Genomic DNA, 25,136 nt, shown 5'->3' on the forward strand with positions numbered 1-25,136 from the left:
ACACAGAAAAAGTCACGTTATCTCAATCAAAAAAATATCTCATGTCTCATATTGACATCTAATGTGTTTATACCAAATCACTCCCTCTCCGAAACCACAGGAGAATTAAAGTAGTACACATCGTGCCACTACCATAGGTCAATTGTTTTATTTGATACACAGTAGCAGTTCATGAAAGACAGGTTCTATGAATACTCCCCATGCGCCGTGACACAGAGGTTGCATTCTGAACACCAGCTATTAACTGAACAGAAAACACTATTCTACCACTGGATTGCCAGGTACGAATTGACGTAGAGCATGTTTTGGATACGCCGTGTTCATCTGGAATGCAAATGAAAGGGTCTACAACTGTACATGTAACACAGCCTGTGACATAAAGCTTGTAACGTTAGCAACATCCACGTACTGTCTGTTTCTTGCTGCAGAAACTTGTGCTGAGAAACACTGACCTGACCTACAGCTGTTGCAACCATGCCTGTCTATATGTATGATTTAGGTATTGCTGCATACCAATACCCGATCGTATAGCCGACCTTTTCTGACTGCTTCTTGTCTTTAACGCCGATCGTCAGTCAGAAGAACAACAAGCACCATATTTTAAAGTATTGTGGGGATGGAAACACAAGTCTTTCGTAGTTCACGGCACAACAGAACACGACACGGTCAGTAAGACTGATCAAAATCATTATACTGTTAAAATGGGATTCAAGGTAAGTCCTTGGTCCCCAAATGAAAGTAGCTCAAGCTGTCAGCCACATGTGAAACAGCGTGCAGTAATTTAGGAGCTTCCTGAGTCAAACGAGTGTTACTTTAACAGGTTTAACAAGGTCTCACAACACAAACACACGCATAGTCAAATCAGCTGTCAACACGAACACACAAGGTAGCACGTAGTAGGTGTCAAATTGGAATAAAGCATGGACATCATATGACTCCACGTGTCTACTACTAAGCGTTATTAAGTCATTAGCAAGCTTTCTATGTTGTAACCGTAATTGCACATTTGAGAAAGATGCCTATGACACTCTTTGAAATCTTACTGAAAAGAGCACATTCAAGAGTTCCTGAAAATGTGGTACAATATATATTATACAAAGGATAATAGAAAATTTGACCGCTGAAATGTTGATGCCATCCTTTCATTAGTTCACTAGCCATGTTTGTTATCATGCACGGAAGCTTTTGTACATGTAAAGGAGAGTCTTACCATGAACACAATTACAGTATGTACTTTTGTAACTAATGTATTTGACGAAGACAGTGGAGATGTTCAGCCTGTCTGTATGTACTTCCATTTTATATTTACATACATAGAGTTTGGTTGTAAGAGGACCATATTCACGTCATCTTTCCTTACAGACGATTTCTTCCAGATAATGCACAAGAAAAGGGGCACTTGAGTGAGGCGCTTTCGGCAGGCAAGGCAACATTTCATAGGTAAACACTTCCATACTGCCTCTGTTATTTACCTATTGTATGTCAGAATTACATTTATATATATAGGTGGATGTGTACATTTCTCAAACGTTTCAAAATGCTTTTGAAACGCTTTAAAATGGGAAGGACACATTAGGCTGTCTATGAGAATTGCCATAATGATTTCATTCCAAGAAAATCAATATGTCGAGCAGGGCTGGTTGATGCGTAAGTCTCAACGCTTATTCATAAGAGTGTCTCTGCGTAATACACGCGGTTTGCAATGGGTGGTTACAGACTAAAAGTATAAGACAACCACATATAGTGTTACACAGCTAAAATGGTACCCAGAAAGCAATTTAATATGGCAGTGTGTCATACCGTTAAACATTTTTGTCATAGTGAAACGGTGTTTCAGTAAGTATTCTGTAGGAGTTCATAACATTGTGTTTTGACAATAGCTAATAAAGACCCGGCGTAAAATTGATCTTCATCAACCCATGCTTGTCGTAAGAGGCAGCTAACGGGATCAACACATGCCATCCCTCCCCAATTGCTTAAATCGATGCTGCTGATGTCAATCACTGGGTTATCAGAGTGTCCTGATCAAATAGATACAAATCGTCGCCATACAAAATATTGGCGAGTGCTGCTCTAAACAACAGCTAAAAGGAAGCGTGCAATGCACCCCATACTGGGAATATTTTGGCGGTAAACCTAGCGTGGATTCTTAAAAAAGCACTTCCATATGGAACATTCTTGGCGTGGGTTATACCAGTATGAAAGCGCGTGTCTGTATGATCTTTACTGAAAGCTGCATTACTGTTGCCGCAAGGTAAATATTATTATTAATTGTTTTATTGCTTAGTTTATTACCACGGCTATTGTTGTTTTACTGTCATTGTAATTCTACCGTCATTTTTATTGTCACTCTGTGTACTGTCATTTTTTATTGTTATTACTTTTGTGTAATTTGTATTGATTTGTGAATCAAGTTAATTCGGAACGGAATTGTCAAATGCATTTTTTTTATCTTGTGCTTCGCACTGCATTATTCAATGTACGTATTTTTGGGTTGGTGTATTGTTTTCATTTGGAAATAGATATCATTGTACATTGGTGTTCCATGTCCTGTACAATAAGATCCTAAACCTTTCCACTGGCAGACACAGGATGTCAGTTGAAGGATGGCACAGGAAGGATGCAATGGGGAATGACGCATATTGTTGACTGGAACCACACTGGCTTGTGTGTTTGTCTGGTTGTGGCTGCGAGTGTATGTGTGTGCGTGTGCGTGTGCGTGTGCGTGTGCTCAAGCCACATGACTATGTCCTGTCAATGATTAAACCTGGACCAGTGATTTAATATTACTTTTCCACAGCCAAGGGGCCAGTATCCAGCAACTTGCGGAGTCCGACCTATCGATCAATTAACTCGTCAATTACGATTAACATAGGTTGATTGGTTCCAACCAAGAATCAACACAGAAGACTTTCCTGATCTGGAAATTCATCCATTGACATGCCGTGGGACCTTTCAACTGATTATCTATCCATAATCTGCCCGCTGTCTCCCATGGGGTTGATCTTGGGGTGAAGATGTGTGGTGTATCAAAATATAATTGCACGTTATGATATCTTCTCAAGGACACATTATCAGCAATCTGGGTACAAATCACTACTGGCGTACCAAATCAGTTCCCATCATCTGAAGAAACGGAATACACAAAGAATGACTCGTTTCTTTCTATTGTGTAGAAAGCTCTTTAAATGCGACCTTTCCTATGGAAAATACCACTTAGTCGATGGATGGTTGTTTATATAATAGAGGTTGTTCCTGGCATCCACTCATGCAGTGGAGTGGTATTTATTCTGTGGTATTTAAGCTGAAATCGTGCAGTGGATTCTTTTGATTGTAGAAATTATTGTGTCTACGTTATTTACAATATGATTACACAACCTGGATGAAATCAAATCGTCTTCTTGTAGGTGAAGTTAACTGTTGGGGGTTCTTGAAATATTATGTACACAATTTATAGGACAGCGTTTTCCCCTTTTCCGCAATTTAAGGAACATACAGCTCAATCAATGAACCCTTTGCTTCTAGCTACTGCATACAGACACTGTGTGCATTTATTTGTCCACGTATGTGTGACAGGAAGATATATATGTTGGTGTCCTTAATCTTCTTCGTGAGTATATACTTTGAAAGAGAGCGTACATCTGTTTATCTGTCTGTAGGGTATACAGAGCTTAAAGTACACCCACGGCTTTCCCTCTTAACACTACAGTGTGATTTGTGGGGATCTCAGCACAGCGCTGACCTAGCTAACTATCATGGTCATAAAACTGATGCTTTATCGTACAAACGTAAATAGTGCTCAGATACACGTCTGGAGAAAACATCTGACATTTTCGTCCTAGGGACAGATGTCGTCTTTTCGGAACATCTTCCTCTTGACAGAACATATAACGGCATCAAAAACGGCATTAATAATTAAACATGCTAGCCCTGTTAACACGCTCAAGTCAACTGTGTAATTATTCACATATCGGAAGATATTTAATGCTAAGCATGGACAGATAAAACCAATTCTGATTTATATAAAGTAACTTCCAAATTATGTCTTTACCAGTCTTGAGGAAACCTTAATTATTATTATGAATACTGGGACCCAGCGACAAGACTACATATTGCTGTCAAGAACAGTAATCATATTGGCAGCGACAACATTATGGTGCAGGTTTCATCGCTGGAACAAATCGGTGATTGTCGCTCATTTTTTATATTCATTGCTGATAATTGCAAAAAGATCAACGCTCGATTTGCTTGCAGTTTTAACTATTAACCTTGGAGCTGTAATGAGCACTCTTCAAGTGTTATAAGGTTATGTTTGGTGTGCCAAGTACGCGATGGTGTGATGCTAACCAAACATATTAGGGTATACGTAGAAGTGGGGTTGTCTGTTTGCACATAGTTACAGATTAATGATGATTTATTTGTAACTTCATCAGACTGGATCTGTTGATAAGTACAAGAGTTAGTTTATGTGACGTGTCTGGCTCTTCACATATGTTGAGGGCACACATTGAACACACGGGAGACACACAGAGTGTTGATGATTTTATCATCCTGGCCTTTGCATGATTAAACATTACCATGCGCAATTACAATTCATGGTTGTAAGGGGAAAAATGAGCAAGCAATCGTTCGGAAAATTAGCACCGGTTTGATGTAAGCGGAATTATTTCAATATGATAGTAAAAGAATGATCGGTTCTGGCTGGAGGCTATGCCAGTTCCCAAAACAGGCCTACTCTTCCCCGTGAGCAGCGGCAACTGTGCTTCAACTCAATTAACCTTCTGATGCCCAGCACGGGTACAGCAGGAATAACTACTGATTTTTTCTACTACGTGTTTGCACAAAATGGTAATAGAGCAGATCCCTAGGTCTCAAATAGTTTGCTTGAGAAAATAGGGATTAACCGAGGTGTATTGGCGGCTGCTAGGATGGATGGAGTTGGTGGGTGGTTGATGTGATGCGGTTGTGATGGGGTAAAGTGGGTTGGTCATGTGGGATAGTTGGGATGTGAGAATGCATGCTTGAAGGGGGTGGTAAAATGCATGTTTTGGCAAAGATTGGGCCAGGATGAGTACTGAATTGATGAAAAGGTCCCAAGGTCGCTTTGTGAGATGGGATGATTGGTAGATTCTGTTGATGTACGACCGTGTTTTTGACAACGTATAATCATTGCCCAATGTCGCTATATCACTCAGTAGACGACCGCAATCAAGTAAAACCTACATTGCTGTCATTAGTTTGCAGTAATTTAATAAGAGATCCTTTCTGTCCAACATTTCATGAATTGATATGTTACAATGATCCCACACATAGAACGCCGTCAACAACAAATGTTGATTATGTAAATGTAGCTGGTATCAAAGAAATGTTCTGTACCTTGTTCATGCTTGCCTGACAGATTGATAGCTCTGCAGAACAAATCTGCTTCAGAAAAGCGGCCTGGACGATCAAGAACCAAATAAAATATCAAAGATGTCATAGAGTGAGAGTTGATTATACAGATCTTTGGAACACACAACTCCTGCGATGTCTCAAACATGAACCAGTACATGTCTTGTGACAATTCAGTCCAGTTGCGTCAATGTCTCCCTTGGAGGCTGTTCAGTGACTGACACGTCCCTCAGTCACACTCATCGTCACTTAGTTCCTTTATCTACTTGTGGCAAAGAAATGCGAGACACAAAACCAAGCCTTGACAATGTTACCTACACCAATGCTGTGTGATCGCAATTCGCAAGTTAAAACGTTTTGAAATGTGTAACGTATATTCTGTACACGTTGCTTAAAATGTAATACCAAAGGAAGAGTACCCATTTGCGACGTTTGCATTCCTAGCCCAACATAGACGATTCAGCAAATGTTGATTTGTTAATGACGTGCTCCGAACTGGACGGTAGGCAAGGGTGCCCACGGCATGCAGTTGTTAATTGATAGTCTTCCAGCTGATGTCATGACTCAACGCTGCAGATACTGAAGATGTCACTATTCGCACACGGTTGCCCAGATAATGGTCATCTTGCAATATCGTCACTCTCGATCTTCCAGTTCTGATAGTGTCAGATGTCTGGCCAAACTGGCGTCGCAGTCTGATTGCTGTCTGCCAAGTAAAGCCGAACGTTCTAGCAATATGACTGTCCGAACAACCTGCAACAATTCACTGGCTCCGTCTGACCCCGCTGCTGATTATCTTGGCATATTGATGTATGCTTTTAAGAGGTACATCACTAACAACTTCAACTGGGTGTGTTTCATACAGTTGGGACATACATGCACGTGCGATTGAACAAAGTCATGATTTTCATGACACACTGGTAAGGATATGCAATATATATAGTATATTTGGAACCTGTAAGTCACACTCAAAATATTCACTCTAAAAACTCCTGAAACACCATTCGGGTACTTTCTTTTGTATGGTTTACATAGCAAGTGGTTAGAACTGTGTATGAACTACAAGCATGCAAGTATGCCGGATGCCACTTAGACTTGGACCGACAACATCAACAGATGTATTGACATTACACATAAAAGTCTTGTAGACTGGACACGTACATTTGCACTGAGATCACAGCCATGTATACCATACACTTGGCCATTGTCCCATGACTAATCTTGATGCAGAAAGACCAATCTTTCGTCTGTTTGATGGTGTGAATAGGTAGGGCAGGGTTGCTCTTATGAATACTTCAGCAATACTCCAGTTCGGGCCTTATGTATTGAACGTGAACACCATTTCTACTCAGCCTATTTCAACAACATTTAATATGTTTTTTGGCATGTTGGATAACGTATGTCCAGATGACATTTTTATCACCATCGAGTATGTTTACATTTCAGTCTTTTTCAATAATGCAACTTACATTGACTTGGTGCTATGCGTCAGGCTCTTCACATGATATAATATCAGTCGTTTAACACAAATGGTAAACGGGCCTTCTGTATTGTCCATTAGTACCAGTCCCCATCTGTACACTAGAAGCAACAACACCCTATCCACATCCATCAGAGACTCTGCCAACTGCAGAGTGGTCGGTACAACTGCGTCTATATCATGAGCACGTGTTAATGAATCACTATAAATGGGATTAGTTTGACAGAATATTACCTAGCGTCTTCAAACAGCTTTAACATACATCAGAGAACGGCGCCCGAACACCTGCTTATGTCCTGTCATTGTTTGCATTCGTTTAATCGACCACTGTGTCCAATAAAGACAATACTTCTCCACAAACAAAAGCAATCATATGAAAAATGCTTTCTTGACGTAACGTAACTTTAAATGATGCATCAGATAAAGTATGTACTCTTTTTCAGATCACACTTGTGACCGCTGATAAACAGCCTGGAGTGTTTGGTAAGGAATGATCTGTCCCAAGACGATGTTTGCTTGATTGCATATACTTCGAATATAACAAAACAAACTGTGTGACAAAACAAATTTACGATGGCACTCAATGATGAGTTTTACTTGGTCAGGTAGAGTATTACTTTGACCAAATAATCAACACATAGCCAGCAACACGGCAGATAAGATTGTTGCTTGTTTTGTCACAGAAAAACGTCACTCTTGTGCTGAGAAGGTACCTTTTTACATTGACATGGTACACAGGTTTTAACTATTTCAAACAAAAGTCGATTGAAACTGAATTTGACTGCATGCGCTGTACTGGAATTTATTCATGACTTTTCATAAAAATGTTGTCAGAGTACTAGGGAAAGTTCGATAATTAGAAAATGGTCTGTAAGTACAAAAATACAACGTTTCAGAAAACAGTATTAACCTGAATTACTGTGATATATTGCCATATGTCTGAATGTGATATTTTGGCTTCTGTCTGAGGGTAATATGTCGCATCTGAGTGAATGTAACACACGCATCAGATTCAATGTTGCATCTGTGACTGGATGTAATTGATGGTCATCTGTCTGGATGTGACATGTCGGCATCTGCCTGAACGTTATATATTCAATTTAGTGTCTGTCACAAAGTTATCTGGTGGCATCTGTTTGAACGTTATATATTGGCATCTATCTGGATGTGACATGTTGGCATCTGTGTCGGAATGTGATATGGTGACATCTGTTTGAATGTGATATGTCGACCTCAGACTGAATGCAATATATTGGCACCTGACAGTATGTAATATTTTGACATCTTTATGAACTGAATATTTCAACATCAGTCTGAAAATAGTATATAGTTCTCAGTAGATATCAGTCTGAGTATCTCATCATGATTATAAACGTTTACCATCAACACTCCCTATTACTTGCTGCATTGCTCTGTGTAGGTCATGTTAGCATTTATATTGTGTAATATGTTCCGATTTGCATATAGCTGTATGTGTGTATTGTTGTTGGGAGGCTGTGACTTTCAGCATGGTTAGAATGGGAGTTGATCCTGTTTAGTGTAAATTGTGATGTTTGTATGTTTTCACATTAATAGTCCTTTGTTTGCAGCAACGTGAATGTAATACGTTGTAAATCATGAATCGATAACAGCCATTAATGCAACCAGTCGTGACAATGAAACCTTAGAACACTATTTCATTATTCAGTTATGACTTATTGAATAGTATGACGATAGTTACGGGTATTGAAAATTCCATTGAACAGAATGAAGTCTACTTTTCAGCAAATTCAACTTTGGACGGATGATCTGACTGCCATGGAATCAATGATGGAAAAATGACAAATGAATGATAATCACATGCGATATGTCCGGTGAACCGACAGAGATTTAATGGTTTTGAGTATTGCTCGAGTTAGCATGTCATTGATCTTTACAACGTAAATAACCAATGTGACGCATTCATTAAGCAACGCCAGACTGCTCTGCCTGATATTTTCAAGAACAGGATGAGCAGAACTTTGCGTTTATTGTCAGATTATTGGAGAAGATTGCCAAGGTCAAATCGTTGTCATATGCTGATGCAGGCTGACTTATCCTGTTTGAAGGACTTGTGTGAGTGAGTGACTTTAGCTGCACGCCGCTTTTAGCGCTTTGGGGTGGGGGTGGGGTGGGGGTAGAGGGCAGAAACCAGAAATGGGCTTCACACACTATACCCAAGAGGGGAATCGAACCCTGGCCTTCGGCATGACGAGCGAATGCTTTAACCCCAGCGCCATCCCCACCGCCCCGACTTGTGCGAAGTAGACATCTGAGGACATCGTTTAATAGTAGACTTGTCATGTCATAGTTCACATGGTTTCCGACATGTACATTTGACCAAAAAAGAGACACTCTTAAGTCCAGATGACCCTTACTGTTCCCGTATTCATTCTTGGATTTATAGTAACCACCAATCTGTATTGAAATTAATCATAACATCATCCCGAACGTATTATATCTGCATCATTCTGAATTGTATATAGACTGAGTGTAATGTATCTATCGAGTACGATACTGAATGTAATGCATACTTATCAGCATTAATTTCTTCTTATATGAATGAAATTTGACCTTGACAGGCCGAATATATCCTTACCAGTCTTAATGTAATATATGATATGAGTGTCATGTATTCTTACGATATATTAACTACGTTGAATTTGTCATACATGTTTTGTACCTGTAAAAGATGGCATTTTCGATTCCAGATTGAATTTCACTTAATAATGCAGGTATTGATTTGATATATAAGTAGCAGCTTGAAAGAAATATACGCTTAGTGTTAACATATGACAAATGAATCAGCAAAACACCATTAAGGCAATGACAAATACAGGTGAACGTAACAACGTAATAACTGTACAGTTCACTCTTCATTCAAAAATGTAATATGCATTTTAACACACAAACGTTTCACAAACAACAGCTGATATGTTTCTACTTGCAGTGAAGCTAGGTGCGATAAGTGTAACTGTTTCGATGTTATTAAATCACAGGTTCTAAACTGATTTGTCATTTATAGCATAACCTGAAAATGACTGAATAAAAGTAATAACGGTTACTCTGGATCAAAGGGTGCATATGTTATATCATAACCCGGAACAGCTTACAATTGCATTTGAGATACTGTTCTCGGGAACCGGTTCAAAACCATAACATGAGTGACATCGAAAACCTGCTTCCAAAAAGCATATCTTATGTGAAAAAAACAGAGAGGAAGACATTTTGCCATGCAAAAAGGTTATGCCTCTATCTCTAGCCTGGCCACATACTGTTCTCACATAATCGAGCCTTTCAATATCTATGAAAGTTCTGCAGACGTATAATACCAGATAACGTCAAGATAATTAGATTGTAAAGGAACATATCTCCTGACTTTCTACTCAATCTACAGGTTCTGTGACAATTTACAAAGGGTGTGTAAACTCATGGTGTTTGTGGCTGGTTAAGCCCTGGCTTTACACATAAAGTCGTGGGTTTTCTTTGCTATATCAGTTTCAATGTCGCAATGGCGTCGCCTGTGAGAAAATGATATATCAGTACCAGTTTGAGCGTAATATACCCTACCAGTATAAACGTGATATAGCTATACCATCCTAAATGAAATGTGTTTTTATCAATATGACGGCGATGTATCAATAACTCTATAAATGTAAGATATCACTTCCAGACTGAACTAGATATAGGACCAGTCTGAATATTTTATGGTATAATAAGTTCGATAAATGTTTCTGTTATGGTGAGAGACTTGTGAACTCACTTGCAGCCTCGCCGTGAGAGAAGTACAGGATTGCCGTGAGAAGGACAGCGTTGAAGTAGGAGATACATTGTGACGTCATCTTCACTGTGATGCTGCCTGACCAGTAACTGTGTGGGGGACAAGAGAGAAACGATGAGAGACAGGAGGGGTCGGCACAACTGGACGTCAGCGAGTCGCTTCAGAGGATTGCCTGTTGGTGTCTAATTAAACAGAGCAAAGATATTCACGACTTTCATGCTGAAGTCTAATTAAAGAAAGTGGAGATATTCACGATCTTCAAGTTGGTGTTTAATTGAACGTAGTGAAGATATTCGTGGCTGATCGTGAGTGTAGAACTATAGCAAGTAGAAAGATATAATATCTTATTTTTTTATTGATCTCTTATCTGCTCGTTCCTAAGATTATAAGACGTATGATGCTACTTGTAAACCGCCTCCATTACTTCTAAAAACTGACTCTAATTTGTGTTGTCAAACACGACAAACGTTGCTTTGTCAAATGGAATTTTCCTGAAATCAAAACACGAAAACACAGATTATGCAACACATAATCTTCATCCTCAAGCGCATAACCATGGAGATGCCCACCAGACCTGCTGCGATGTATGATCTCCCGATATATGTTATTAAGGAACAATTTATCTGCTTTGCCAGCCATCCTTCAAGAAGGAAGACGGTGTTTGAGACATTCGGAAACACTATGGGCTGCCCGTTATTTTGCCTGGCGTGCTCTGATTTCAAAGACAAAACAGTCAAAGAAGAGGGCGCGAAGAGGTTCTTGCATGTAATTAAATCAGGTACATAAAAGAGCCATTGTTTAAAATAGGTGACAGAGTCGTTTCATGGAAATGTCCTTTATTTATTGCAAACTGACTTTTGTAGTATAAAGCCACCTTAATATGGTTGAAGTCTTGTCCAACGCAAAACATATATATTCGATCAAGGCTAAATATATAAAGGGCATAAAATAATCAGGTACTATTAGGGATAACAATATGAATATATATATTTATTTATATATATGTGTGTGTGTGTGTATGTGCCTCTGTGTGTGTGTCTCTGTGAGTGTGTGTGTGTGTGTTAAGTAGTTTCTGAGTGATTTGAGAAAATGTGGAACATTTATATCTCCTTTAATGTAATTGTAGCTGAATGCCAAAAATAGATGTATGATATATACTGGAGAAAGGAGACAGTAACATTGCAACTTTATCATCTATAATATTATTCAGAAACATATGATTAGGTTCTTTACTCCCTATCCCTATTTTTACAGTCAAATAAATAGTTATGGATAGTTTTGCATTAAACACATGTATCCACTATTAGAGTATACAGGGTGCCACCGAACAGGATGCCACCGAACACTGTGCCACCGAACAGGATATCACCGACAGATTTCAGATCTTAATCGGGGTTGGAAAGTTTGAATTGTAATAAGCTAAACATAAAGTTTCTTACTCGTAAAATGTGTAATAGAATATATTTTGAATAATAGGATTAAATACCTTTCAGAAATAACCTATAAAATAGGACTCTGTCATATCTCCATTCATTAGTGTACTGATCTTGTCGAAAGCTCTATTGTTTTCAAATTCAAGCCATTTATTTTTCTTTTGCATAAGAAGTGCAAGCGTAATAACCTGTCAGGAAGAGACGTTGTTTATACTAACGAACCACGTATTTTCTGTTGTGTCTCTATTTTGTTTCAAAACAACTCAGAAGAACTGTTTACATAACACAGGAACGTTTTGTTGATTTTGCATTTAAATATTTTGCAGATTACGTTGTCTTTTTTCAGAATGCATTAGGCTTTAAGCTTTTTCATTCATTTTCAACATACATCAGGTATAGGGATGTGTTTTCAAACACGTTTTCAAAGTCTCAAATATCTGCACGGTATGTTACAGTAGGAGTTACATTTGGTATCAAGTGGCTTCCGTTGGGAATTTGCAGTCAAGTACAACTGTCTGGAGTTCGATATTATAATGTGAGTAATGTCTATGCCATATTCACGTGTGTTTAGTACAGTAGATGGTCAATAGATTCCGCTCAGTACTCGTCGTCTGGTATATTATACGCCTCAACTGACATGTTGTTCTCAAATCTCAACATTATGAAATATCTACCATGACATCATTTTTGTATTCAAAGTCATATTACTGGGCAAAGATGTCAAGAGCAATCGTCGTGAGGTTCTACACTGCGAAAAATATCTTGCTTTAGGTCCATTTAGATATACCCTGATATGATGAACAAATACTAGACGAGGTGATATCATGGACCACGCTGAGATGCCGTGGTAGCATGCAGCCTGATAAGATACTGCTATGTAATGTAATACGATATGAAGTCTTGATATTTGAACGCACACAAACACCAGATTTAAATAAACAGACTAAGGAAAACAATGACACGGACCTAAAAACGTTAGGGATTAAGAGACGTGCTAATACCGGGCTCAAACTACAATCGGATGAAGACCTAATACACCAATAATTCAAACGTTCCAGATGTGGATCCAGAAACTGCTGAGAAACCTGGTAAACCACAAGGCGAAAGAGGTTACACAAAACCAACACTGTGTGAGCCAGTAATCTGATGAGTTAGAGACATCGATACACATATTGCTGATGTTACACGATATGGGCATTCTGTTCTACATGTCTAGACATATTATTGACGGATTGAACACTGTCTGTTATTATCTCAGACATAAGGAGCACTCATGTACAACTGGACTCATACTGATATTTTACGGGATGGCTTGAGTTCAACTCTGGCACTTATGGGCGACGTTCTTCATTACATCTGCCCTCATATTCACACGGAAGACGATATGGTGAGACCTCCTATGCAGCACAATAGGGCCCGGACAGTACAAATACAGAATATAGTAGGGTCACCAGAGGCATGTCATAAACAAAGGAAACAAACGAGACAAAACCATGCCCAGAATTTCAAGAAATCTTTTAGTTACAATAGCATCTATTCGTAAACAGGTGAGCATATCATGCCCCATCATTAACACGTGTTACAAACACACGCAAAGGCAAATAAATTGTTCAACTCAAACCCATTTCCTCCTGACAACATACACATGCCATCTCTACGCTGCAGTCGTAAAATGCAACATTAGAAGCTACTGAATTATGGAAAATGTAATTTACGTAAACAAGTTTGTTGTTTCATTTACTGCTTCAGCAAAATATATATCTCCATATGAAAAACATGATGTTTGTGTTCGTCAAAAAACAAAACAGAAACCGCTTCCACAATGACTTCTACCGGGATATTATCAAAGGTTTATATTCAAACGCATACTCATTGATTCAGCTTTCCTATTAATGCAAGCGTTTTATGATCTTTGATTTGAGAATTGTTTAACTGCTGGATATTAGCGATTTCAGTTATTTATACGCTCAACAATCTGTGTGCCTCTTGAAATGTGAAGCAGCGCTGTTTGAATCTCGGTCCTACTGTGGGTCACTCTCACCCCCAATATTGCTATAAACTAATCAATACTGTTCTGCTTCCTGGATACATGAAGAGAGACTTTTTGTTTGTCTCATGCGTTTTGAAAAAGAGAACCAGGGTGATCACTGAAGAAATTTGGTGTTTATTGTACTGTTCTATAATGGATTTGTGTAAATCAAGAGTCTGACTGTGTCATCGGCGACTTCAAAAGAAGGACACGAACACCATGACAATAGGTCCAGATAACCTTGTTGCAGTAACAGTGTTCATTACAGATTGTAATTAACTATTATGTTCTACATTTTGGCCGTTAAGCTACCAGCTCCCCAGTCTCACTATTGCAGTTGGTATGACTGTTTCCCGATTGTGTTGGCCAAGTGACCTGAAGTGCTGCTGAGTGACTCATTCAGCTTAAAACTGACGTTATAAGGATGGAGGACTGACAGAGCTAGGACATGATCAACACGCCGAGTTAGTACATTGTACCAATTTTGGACAATAGTTTTGAGAAACATGGCCATGTTCATGACACTTATGGTGTTTCGTTTTTGGAAGCACACAATGCAAATGCCTCTGCTCTGGTTCTGTTATTGTGTTTCAATTGTTCGGCAGTGAGAATCATAAAGAGCAGACTGATTTTCTTTGCTCCAGGGTGAATTTTGACGACATAAAGCTCTGATGTCTGATAGATACTAATAACATACTAATGCACACTCATAATTGTGATTAATTAAAGTTTAAGTTTTCAGATCAATAATAGTTTGCGATCACATTTACTTGTGAGTTGGAGAACCAGGATGCATACCAATGATATGTGTATTCATATTCACAATTCTGGTCTGCGATGTAAGAATTAACTTCATAACACAAATGAAAAATATGTACGACACTTACTCGACTCATTTTTTCGAAGTCCATCATCTTCCCCTGAGCGAGATTCTAATCCAAACACACTTATTCGTCACAGATGCAGGAAAAAAATCTTTACACAGTTACAACCGCTTGGATCACAAGTCGGCAAGTCGGTACAAGAACGTATATGTCGCCGAAAGTTTCGGACTGACCTTTGTAGAAACAATAAAACTGGATCTATACGTAACCAGGCACGTCATACGGTACATTTGTAAACATAAAACGATATATTTTTCGTGAATCCTTCTCGGTGTACATTACGTACACAGAACAAGTATTAAGTTATTAACCACGTGCTGTAATGTACGTCAGCAAACACTTGACCAGGTGAAAGTTCCATCTGTGTAACGTGCAAGTGCATTTTGAACAAAGGGAATAATAACCATCTCGTGCGCAGTGAGTAAAAATAATCTCAAATTAAAAACTCTCATATATGAGCAGTCAAATGAAATAGATTCGGAATGGGTCAAACAGAACACCCAAACACTGTTTCTATAAAACATTGTTCATAACATACCTTTTGGTGAAACCAGATGTTGACGCCATGCTTTAGGACACTCTGCTGCATGTATGTACCACTCAAAAAATGTATGACTGTCATTCATTTCTTTTCTCTACCCTACTTCTTCCTACTCTCCATCCCCCTCTATATCTGTCCTCGTATCTATCTATCCCTTTCGTCTCTAAAACTATTTTGATAGTTCGTTGAAATTAAATTTGTTACAGCCATGAACAAAACTTTATGTATATATACACACAACACTGTTCGGTAGGTCGTCTGACATCTATAATTCAGAAATATGTTTTTCATGGCACTGTGTATGCTGTATTTGTGTTTTCCATGTGTATTCTGTACGTGTTTTTTTCTTCTGTGTGTCAGACTTGAGAGAGGATGACATGGTTTGCTTTCACTGAAAGTACATATCCCTTTGTGTTCCGCAGGAAAAGTTCACTGATTTCCCGCTGTAATGAGCAACTGCAGGCTAAAAGCGTGGGCCAATTCACATAACGCACGTATCTGCGATGGCTCTGTCAAATTAGCGACGCGTGTGCATGATAAAAACTTAGTTAACGAAGCGAATTGGCTTCTGTTTCACTTGATTAGCTTTAGGTATGTTGATGTCTGCACACATTATCCGACAGGTGGACCGTCTGTATTATCGCTGTGCCTGGGATAAGACACAGCAGGATACCCCGACCTAAGTCAGCTGCACGGATCATGGGAAATCTTATCCGCCAATAATAACAATTCCTTGTCTATATAATGTCTATCTAAGCCTAGAATCTAAACGTAATCCCATTTACACACACTATTTATCAAATGACGTCTCAACAATTCCATATTTCATTAAATCTATATATGTATATATGGGTTTATACGTTATGTATATTGAATATAGATGTGTTCCAGTTATTCAGAGGGAGGGAGAAAGACAATGTACCTGTAATCTTATTTATACAGATTTTCCACAGACGACAAAGCACTTTCCATAATTACAAGGAAACTTCCAAATGACCATTGTATGATTGTAGTCACGTGACATGCACGTTATAATGTTTAATGATAGCTGTGTTCAACAAATGTTTGTTTAACAGTCTCACGTCAAATTATGTGCATAATAGCTATTTAGATCTGGGCAGCTTTGAATTTGTGAAATCTTGAGCTGCGACTGTGTTCGGTGTGAACACTTCTCTGAATCGAATCTGCATGTAGCCACAATGTGTCTGACCTGGAGATATTCTGCATATGTCAACATGTGTGTGAAGCAGCCCAGTAATGTCACGCAGTACATGATACTGGACTCAAGCACTGAGTGCTGCTGCTGAGTGTATCGAACTGAACACACCTACGTGTATGTCAGCTGTTGTGGCGTATATTCCAACTGGTGTATTTCGTCTGAGAGAGAGAGTGTCAGAGATGTCTGTGTCTGTGTCCTGGACATACTTGTATCTCTAATAATGTGTGTGTGTATTTTGATGTATGCCTGTAGACTATACCAGAAACTGTGGATAGTGTGTCTGTATGTATATGTGAGTGTGTGTTTGTGTGTGTTTGTGTGTGTTTGTGTGTGTTTGGTGAACGTACATGTACCTGTGATAGTGGGTGTATTGTGTATACCTATAATTGTACGTAAGCTCCACCAGAAACTGCGGAGTGTGTGTGTGTGTGTGTGTGTGTGTGTGTGTGTTTAATTTGATGAATACCTCTATCAAGAACTCCATCAAGAACTGTGTGTGTCTGAATGTGTGAGTGTCTGTGTTTGTGTGTGTGTGTGTGTCTGTTTGTATGTGTCGATATACATCTTTTCTTTCATATTGTTATTTTATGTACAAGTTTCAACGTATGTGTTTGTAATTGGTGGTAGTTGTTTAATGTCGATGTCATCTGAAGTTCGGTGCATGCCAACATTTCATCGATAGCCAAGAGTCGAAATAGCTTTCTCTCAAGTAAATGGAGGATGACGCCATTTTGGAAGAAGCAAGACAGAATTAAATCAGTAGACAAGCATCTAAGCCCAAGTAGTTGCTAACACTAGCAAGGGTCTCTAAATGCCCTCACAGTGAAGGCGACAGGCAATGCCCTAAGGGGCTAGTGTTCACTCACTCTCAATTTGTGCCAGTCACTGTGTATATGTCTCAGTGTATGCTACTTTGTATCTTATAACATCTCCCAAATTGTATGTCAGTATGTATATGTCGAACTGTATGCTACTCTATATCTAATGACATCTTATGTTATGATATCTGTATGTCATACTTTATGGTACTAGTTATCCGCATGCAACTATGTATAATTATATATCTGATGACACTGCCAAAATTGTATATCATTACAATCTGTCTTCGCTCCATGAATATCTCAATGTACATATCTCCATACGTATATTTATACACACACATAGTACTCAATATAAGTGCATATTGTGTATCTTTGTCAGTGTGCGTTTGGATATAGTAGTATTATGTTCTTTTCGCATCTAACAGCTAGGTTCATTTACATGTGTTTGGGGTTTACCTGACTCTGTGGGTAAATGTTCTCTTTGGTGATAATTTTCTGTTTTTATGTTTAGGAAATCGGTCTAAATTACGAGAACTGACACCGTAGGTCATCCTAAAGATCTTGTGCAATAATTTTCTGAGGGACCAGTTAAACATTATCATCGTCTTTTCTCTTTAACTGAAAATAATTAAATAGCAAATCAGTCATAATTTATTACCTCCCCCACGGGTACATGGCCTGAGTCAATACATCAACACCACAAGTCGCTTCTTTCTCCATCAAACTTAAGCCAAAGAGCTTCCTATATGTTGTCCTCTGATCTCCAAGAAAATAAACATCCTCTGTTACCAGAGATCCAGCATATAGCTTCAAGGGTAACCCAGTGCTACACCTGCTGTAGGCTGCGAAGCAACAAAGACCACGTCCACATTGCTTGTACATCTTTTCCTCGTACCAGATGAAACCAGGTCAAAAGTTCTTTCAATGTTTAATGATAGCCTCAGTTTTCCATGCAAGTCTCAGTTTTCAATGGCCTTCTGTGCTTTCAATGACCATATACGGCCAGATGAATGTTTGATTCATGCACGCAAGGTAAAAAGATACTGGAGTACTGTCCAAACGTCATCAATCCCAACTCATTCACTGGCCTAGCACAGTAGGCATACATACATATATGTAGTAACTTTCTGGCTGAGTCTGAGATCACACCATCCTCAGGTAGATGACACACCTCTGTACAATTTCATTGTCACACAGAACCTTAATTGAACCGACCAGCCTCGTCCGTACACTTAGTGTGCTATCTGTCTGAGATTGCCTCTCGGAGGCTTCACGTTCCGTGAACTAGTACGACAGAAAACGCATTTTTTCACAAGTCACGCGTTCACTAAGACATAAGATCATAAAACAAGTGCGATAATCTCCACCTGTATACAAAAGAAAAACGTGCCTCAGTGATTCTTGTGTATGTTCATTTTTCCTAAATTCCAGAAGTTCAAAACAGGAATTCAAACAATACTATAGGCACACTCAACTTCTTTCCGTTTGACATTTAACTCGCGTTACAAGGCAACTAAACAGTATCTACTTCTTCCCTTTCTCAACTTGGGGAAGTTTTGTCATCTTCAGAAATATACCTGTAAACGTTACAAACACACACAGTTAGTATTAAACGCTATGCACCACGTTATAACACCTTCCAGTATGGTACTTGTCCACAACTGGCAGAGTACCACTGAAGCAAACTATGGTGCATGCGACTGTAGCAACAGATGCCGAAGGCTCAGTGAAGAGGTTGGGGGCCACACTTGTGCCCTGAAGACATTAACCTTACATGTTTCAAATTCCGTCTACATTTCTTCTGTGATGGGTTGAGGTGGGTGGTTAAAAATGCACAGCAAAAATAACTTGGTTCCCGCAATGGTGGAAACTTAAACTTAAGTTTCCATCTAGAATCCAGTGAGTTTCCGTTCTTTTACACTCAGTTTCAGCAGAAACAAAAATGGAACAGCACCAAGCTAGGCTTGTCGTTTCATATACATGTACGCCGAGACGACGGTTTTGTCGGTTTCCGGGTATAGAAACCTAGCGGAAACCTACATTACCCAGTGTCAACGAGGTTTCCGCAATAACAGAAACTAGGCTATTTCACTGAACTGAAACTAAATGGAAACTCCCAACTACAGTTTCAGTTGTGGGAGCATGACGGAAACCAAGACTAGTTAGTTTCAGTTTGGAAACTCAGGGGAAACTCTTCTTGTCTGTTTCGGGTACTGAAACTTAGCGGAAACCTAAATTACCCAGTATCCATAAGGTTTCCGAAAACACAGAAACGAAGTTATATTTGCTGTGGATATGGTGATACGTTTATGTATATACAACTTCTTTATTCTATCACAGGTGATGTTTCGACATACATTGAGATGTCGATGAAAATGGGCTCACACTGTTGGACTGCAGCCATTGCAAAGGAAAGAGTATTCTCTTTAGCAGTTTCCTACAATTTTCTCAGAAGTGCAGCCTTTCGTGCTCCGTTCTTTGTCTTGCGCTCTGGACAATAGCTGACTAAATCAGTATCCCAGAACAAGGAGGACATAACCATTAAAACGGACCTACCAGTCAATGCTTTGTTTCTTGTGATGTCTAAAGTTTCAATATTTCTGTTGATGTTTGGACTAGAAGTAATAAACCTCAATTTCACCCAAAGTCAAAACTCTTGCAAGAACCCTCCTCGATTATGTTCATACCGAAATAGATTACCACGCGACATCTTGAGCCTCTATGTGCCTTAACCAGTTGTTAGAAAAATTTGACCCAAGCGAGGTGACGTTTCTTCATTGCCGAAGTTTCCGTGATAATGGAATGTACTTTAAGTCTTTTAAAAGACGCAAAGTCTTTTCCCGGTCGATAATCGCCATATCGTGGATTCTCTAGGTCATCTCTGATGACGTCATTCAGTGTTTCAGGTTGGGCTTTCATTTTTATTGCTCTTCGTGCCATGCTTAAATTGTGCTGTCCATCTTCCTGGGATAACAGAGGAAATGACTTAATTCTCATGTGCCGAATCATAATTGCATGCTTTGCTTTTGATGTTACACCTTTTTTTCTCTGCACGTGCCTGATCACTGTCATTTTCCGAAGCTGACATATTAATGTAATTGCCTGACACAGCCACGCTAATTTGCAAAATTTTGAACAGAAACGTCTATGACATCATGTAAAATCCTTATATGAGTGTTCCATCATTCTACTCTAAAAGAGGCATAGATCTTATCATGCAACCCTCGTTGATACCATACAGTATGCACTCTAAATGTGTGCACTTCGTCTTAATACTGAAATGAAAAAGGGAAACACAAACTTACTCTACAAATGTGTCTACATATGTACAGGTGATTGTGATTGGCTAGCGGGAGCTGAGCAAACATCGTTATTCCATTGGACAACACCTCTGTTGAAACTGTCTCGTGGAAACAGTGTAAGCACTGATTGGAAAATGCAGTGCGATTGTTGTATAGAGACAGAGACAAGAATAAAAACTGAATTCATTGCTGTGTATCACTTTCTGCATATGCCCTGTCACTGTATATGGGCGTGCGGGTATGAGTCGGCTGGGTCTGCTTACATTTGTGAATACTTTTCCGACCGTACATTTATCTTATATGTGTGTGCATATTTCTCTGTTCACGTATTTAAAAATGAGTATTTCTGTGTGTTCACTTCTCTGTGTTTGCGTGTGTGTATGTGTGAGTGTAATTCTGTAAGTACTAATGTGTAGGTGTATGTCTGTATGTATTTGTGTGTATGTATTTATGATCCTAAGTATATGCATGTCATAGTATCATCAGATCCTAGCCTCAAGTCAAGTACAGTTTGGAGAGGCACCTGTCAGCGTTTATCAGTAATTAGATTAAGCTAATGACTTTCGGTATCTATCCCCCTTTCAGCCTGTACAAATCCGTACATCACGTTACATCGGTCGTAAAGTTGAGCCTTGGTCTACTGCCAATGTCATGTGACCTCTCAGCGTATCTCCTTTGAGTTTAAGAGGTTCTCATGTAGCTGATACCTCTTACTTGTGTGTCAGCTCACTATTAATCTCAAAATTATAGGCAAAAAACGTCCGTAGCAAACTTTCTCTTCAGTACTGTTCCCTTGGCTGGCGTATAGTTTATCTGCATTCTTCGTCAACTCGCGTATTAACTCCTCAAATCTAATAGTTGTACTTGAACATTTGTATGAGTGAAATATTGCATGCATAGTTAAACAACATCTGCCAACACTGAACCAGCTTCAAGATATCAAAGTGACACAACCATTCAAATTAACTGATGACAATACCTATAGCTACACCTTGAAATGGACAGGGACAACTGGGTGTCACTGTCACCCTCACCCACAAAACACCTGTTACAACTGTCAACATACAGATGACCAGATGGCCAGCAGTACTCATATACAGTACAGTACTGGTGAGAACATGTATATGTATCAGAGAAGATGGAGAGCTTTTGTTAAGCATGTCTGTCTAACGTGGCATGCAAGTTACATAGGCTCTGTCAAAACACTACCAGGTCTTCCTTCCCAACAGTGTCGAGGTGCTGTTTGCCGTCCGCGGGAACTCTTTTTCAGGCAACGCGGAGACGACAAGATGCTGTGTCCATATAGAAGTTACAAGGTGGTACTATTTCTTTGCCAGAACAATGCAGGCAATGTTCCCTTGCCAACACAGAAAAGACACGGGACTGTGCCCATGCCGATATAATGCCAACAAGGTGGTACTGTTTCTTGCCAAAGCAGTGGAGGCAATGCTCCCTTGCCAAAACAGGTGAGACACTGCTCTGTGTCCCTGCAGATATGACTGAGTATCCAAGTGAACATATTGCGGGCATGGTACAGAGCCCCTGCCAAATAGTCATTTAAACATAGTTTTCATACTACCATTGAAATTGGGAAGCAGGTTTTGCCATTGATTTCTTTAAACTGATCACCGAATATTGATTTTATTTGAGTACCAGTTAACATATATCATAATGAATTAAAACTGCTGCTGTATTTACGCGCATTGTTTGAGACGACAGGTCATGAATCAAATAGTTCGAAGACATACCACTAAAACATTGTTATTGAGCGTTCTTCCGATCGGCAAAGGAAAGATAATTTCCATATGGACATTGAAAACTTTGCTATTACTAGTGACGGTCCTGTATTAACCAGTAATGTTGTATTACGCACACCTCACGCAAGAGGTCTATCATTAACTGGCTTCAAAGACAGCTATTCAACTTTTGACTTCAAATCAGAGACGGCAAGACATTGGGTTTAGACATGAATCTGTCTGGGAATGATAAACTGCCGGGCTAAGGAAAGTATCTATCTATCCTGGATGGTACCATTTAAACAAACAAAATATGTCCTCTGTTGAAGTATTTAATGATGTATCAAAGATGGTTTTTGGATATTACAGTATTTTGACGACTGTTTTCAGCATAATAACTTCTGCAAAAGACTTTCATAACATTTCTAATTTGTTCAAAACCAATTATCAAGTGCATTCTTGGCAAGCAGTTAGTGGTATCATGCGCCCATGCCTACACGAATGCGGTCAGTAATTTCTACCATCAGATTCAAAATACTTGAACCATTTTAAGAAGACCATTGTTATAGTTATAAAAATATGGCACATAGGTCCCTAGGAGAGCGACAGATTGCTACCAAATGGTACGCGTGAGAGTATATTATGTATATATTTGTGTATTTATGTAGATGTCAGTATGTTTTAAATAGACCTGTGATGTGCAGTCATTGTTCTTTTCTGGGTTTTCTTGTCTGTTTGTTTGTTGTTGTTTTTTGTTTGGTTGTTTTTTGTTTGTTTGTTTGTTGTTGGTTTTTGGGGGTTTTTTTTGGGGGGATTGGGGTTTGCATTTTTTTCTGTTGAGTGCTGCTCCCAGTATTTAGACTGAAAATCAAGAATATAATTTCTAGTACACCTTAGATTAATCCAGCTCTGTACAAAACATCTATTAAAACATCTATAAGCTGTTTCAAGTACGTGAGGGAGCAATGGTAGTGCGAGGATCTTTTTTCACCCTGGACTTTCACCCTTGGGCTATTATGGAAACGTGACACTGGTACTATTTAATGAATAATTATCATTATCACTGTCATTGAATTTTTCACTGCCTGTAACATTTTGAACCGTCACTCTATCTTCCAGTGTCATTGCAATAACTTTACACCAATTGTATTTATTTAAATCTCACTAATTCTTTTAACAATTGTTTAGTTCTAACATGTGTTTATGTGTTGGTTTCATGGATAATTTATTTATGTCTGGGTTATTGATTCAGTTTGAATGTCGACGAGTAACAGTCTCTGTGCGTGTGTGTCTATGCGTATTTGGTGTCACACATCATTGTGACATGTACAACTGAAAACTACAAAGGATCACACGTACACAGTCTCAGTTCCGCGTTCATGTACAGATGGTACTCACATGGATAATGCATTTATGCAACCATATTCAATCGCACATGCACGCGTGTGGTATGAAACAAACTATGGTTAATCGATGCATAAACCAGGCATACTTTTGTATATTTTAACACAAAAACACATCCAATGAGAATACTCATCCTTTATCAATATAACACTGGTCTCCGGGCATGGACTGATGACAACAACATGCTCTATCTGCTATTTGATACACACGTCCAAGCGTATCCTTTAATTACAATAGCACGTGCTTGTGTTTACACACTGATTGCTATAACATGTGTCCCAGTGATGACAGTAGCATACATGTATACGGACGTCTAAATAACACATTGTATGTGTGTATTTTGATTGCAACAATGTACTTTATTTTTGTAACTGCGATACGATCAGTTCCCGTATTCATTAGGACAGAAATGACCTGCCTGACATTCGCTGGATGTGTGGGAGAGTACGGACTTAATGCCCTGGTATGTCGAGAGGTGAACATGTTAAGTCTCTTAGTGCGCTAATGACACATGTAACGAAGATATAATTACACGTTACAAAGATTCTCCTCGTTGAAATATAGTTTTGTGGAAATAGCATCTATTGTATGGCCCTCCAGCGTACACGCGATAGTTTCTCCGTGTGGATTTATAGATCAACGTTCCAACTCAGACTGCCCTGTTATAGTCACCGTCGTTAGCCCTACATAGAACGTCATGAAAACTATATTATATTTTATCATTGGCAGGCTAACATGTAATGTAGCTTTACCAGCTATTTATTGTCAATTAAACTATTGTTACGCTTAAAATTATGAAATATAAAAGATTCTGAGAATTCGGTGAAACATGTTCTGAGACAATGAGTGGAATGAATCACTTAACATTCTATGTTAACTTATATTCCTATTCCAATATATTTCAAACATGAAAACAAGAATTCAAGCAAGTAGATCATAAATACCATTAAACGAATATGAGTAAATCATATCTTGTCAATGTAAATGTATATTCATCACCCAGTCTGAGAATTGTTTGTACTTTATTTGGAAGAAACACTGCCCGTGTTTATTTCCCAATGTGTGATTAACGAAAGTAAAGGAACAGAATTATTTAT

The 25,136-nt window shown here is 38.9% G+C and overlaps 1 protein-coding gene across 3 annotated transcripts in view; it reads right to left on the bottom strand.

Moving 5' to 3' along the window:
• Positions 1-25,136, bottom strand: part of LOC137284787 (neuronal acetylcholine receptor subunit beta-3-like) — a 65,722-nt gene that overhangs the window by 12,425 nt on the left and 28,161 nt on the right. For 2 of the 3 annotated variants that reach the window (XM_067816764.1, XM_067816765.1), the window contains exon 2: positions 10,653-10,759. The exons of the other annotated variant lie outside the window; for it this stretch is intronic. In XM_067816764.1, the coding sequence (XP_067672865.1) occupies positions 10,653-10,731 (79 nt within the window). In that variant the 5' untranslated portion in view covers positions 10,732-10,759. The remainder of the gene's footprint in view (positions 1-10,652; positions 10,760-25,136) is intronic. 3 annotated transcript variants of the gene reach the window in all.

This window comes from Haliotis asinina, chromosome 5 (assembly GCF_037392515.1).
Source record: "Haliotis asinina isolate JCU_RB_2024 chromosome 5, JCU_Hal_asi_v2, whole genome shotgun sequence".
Lineage (NCBI taxonomy): Eukaryota > Metazoa > Mollusca > Gastropoda > Lepetellida > Haliotidae > Haliotis > Haliotis asinina.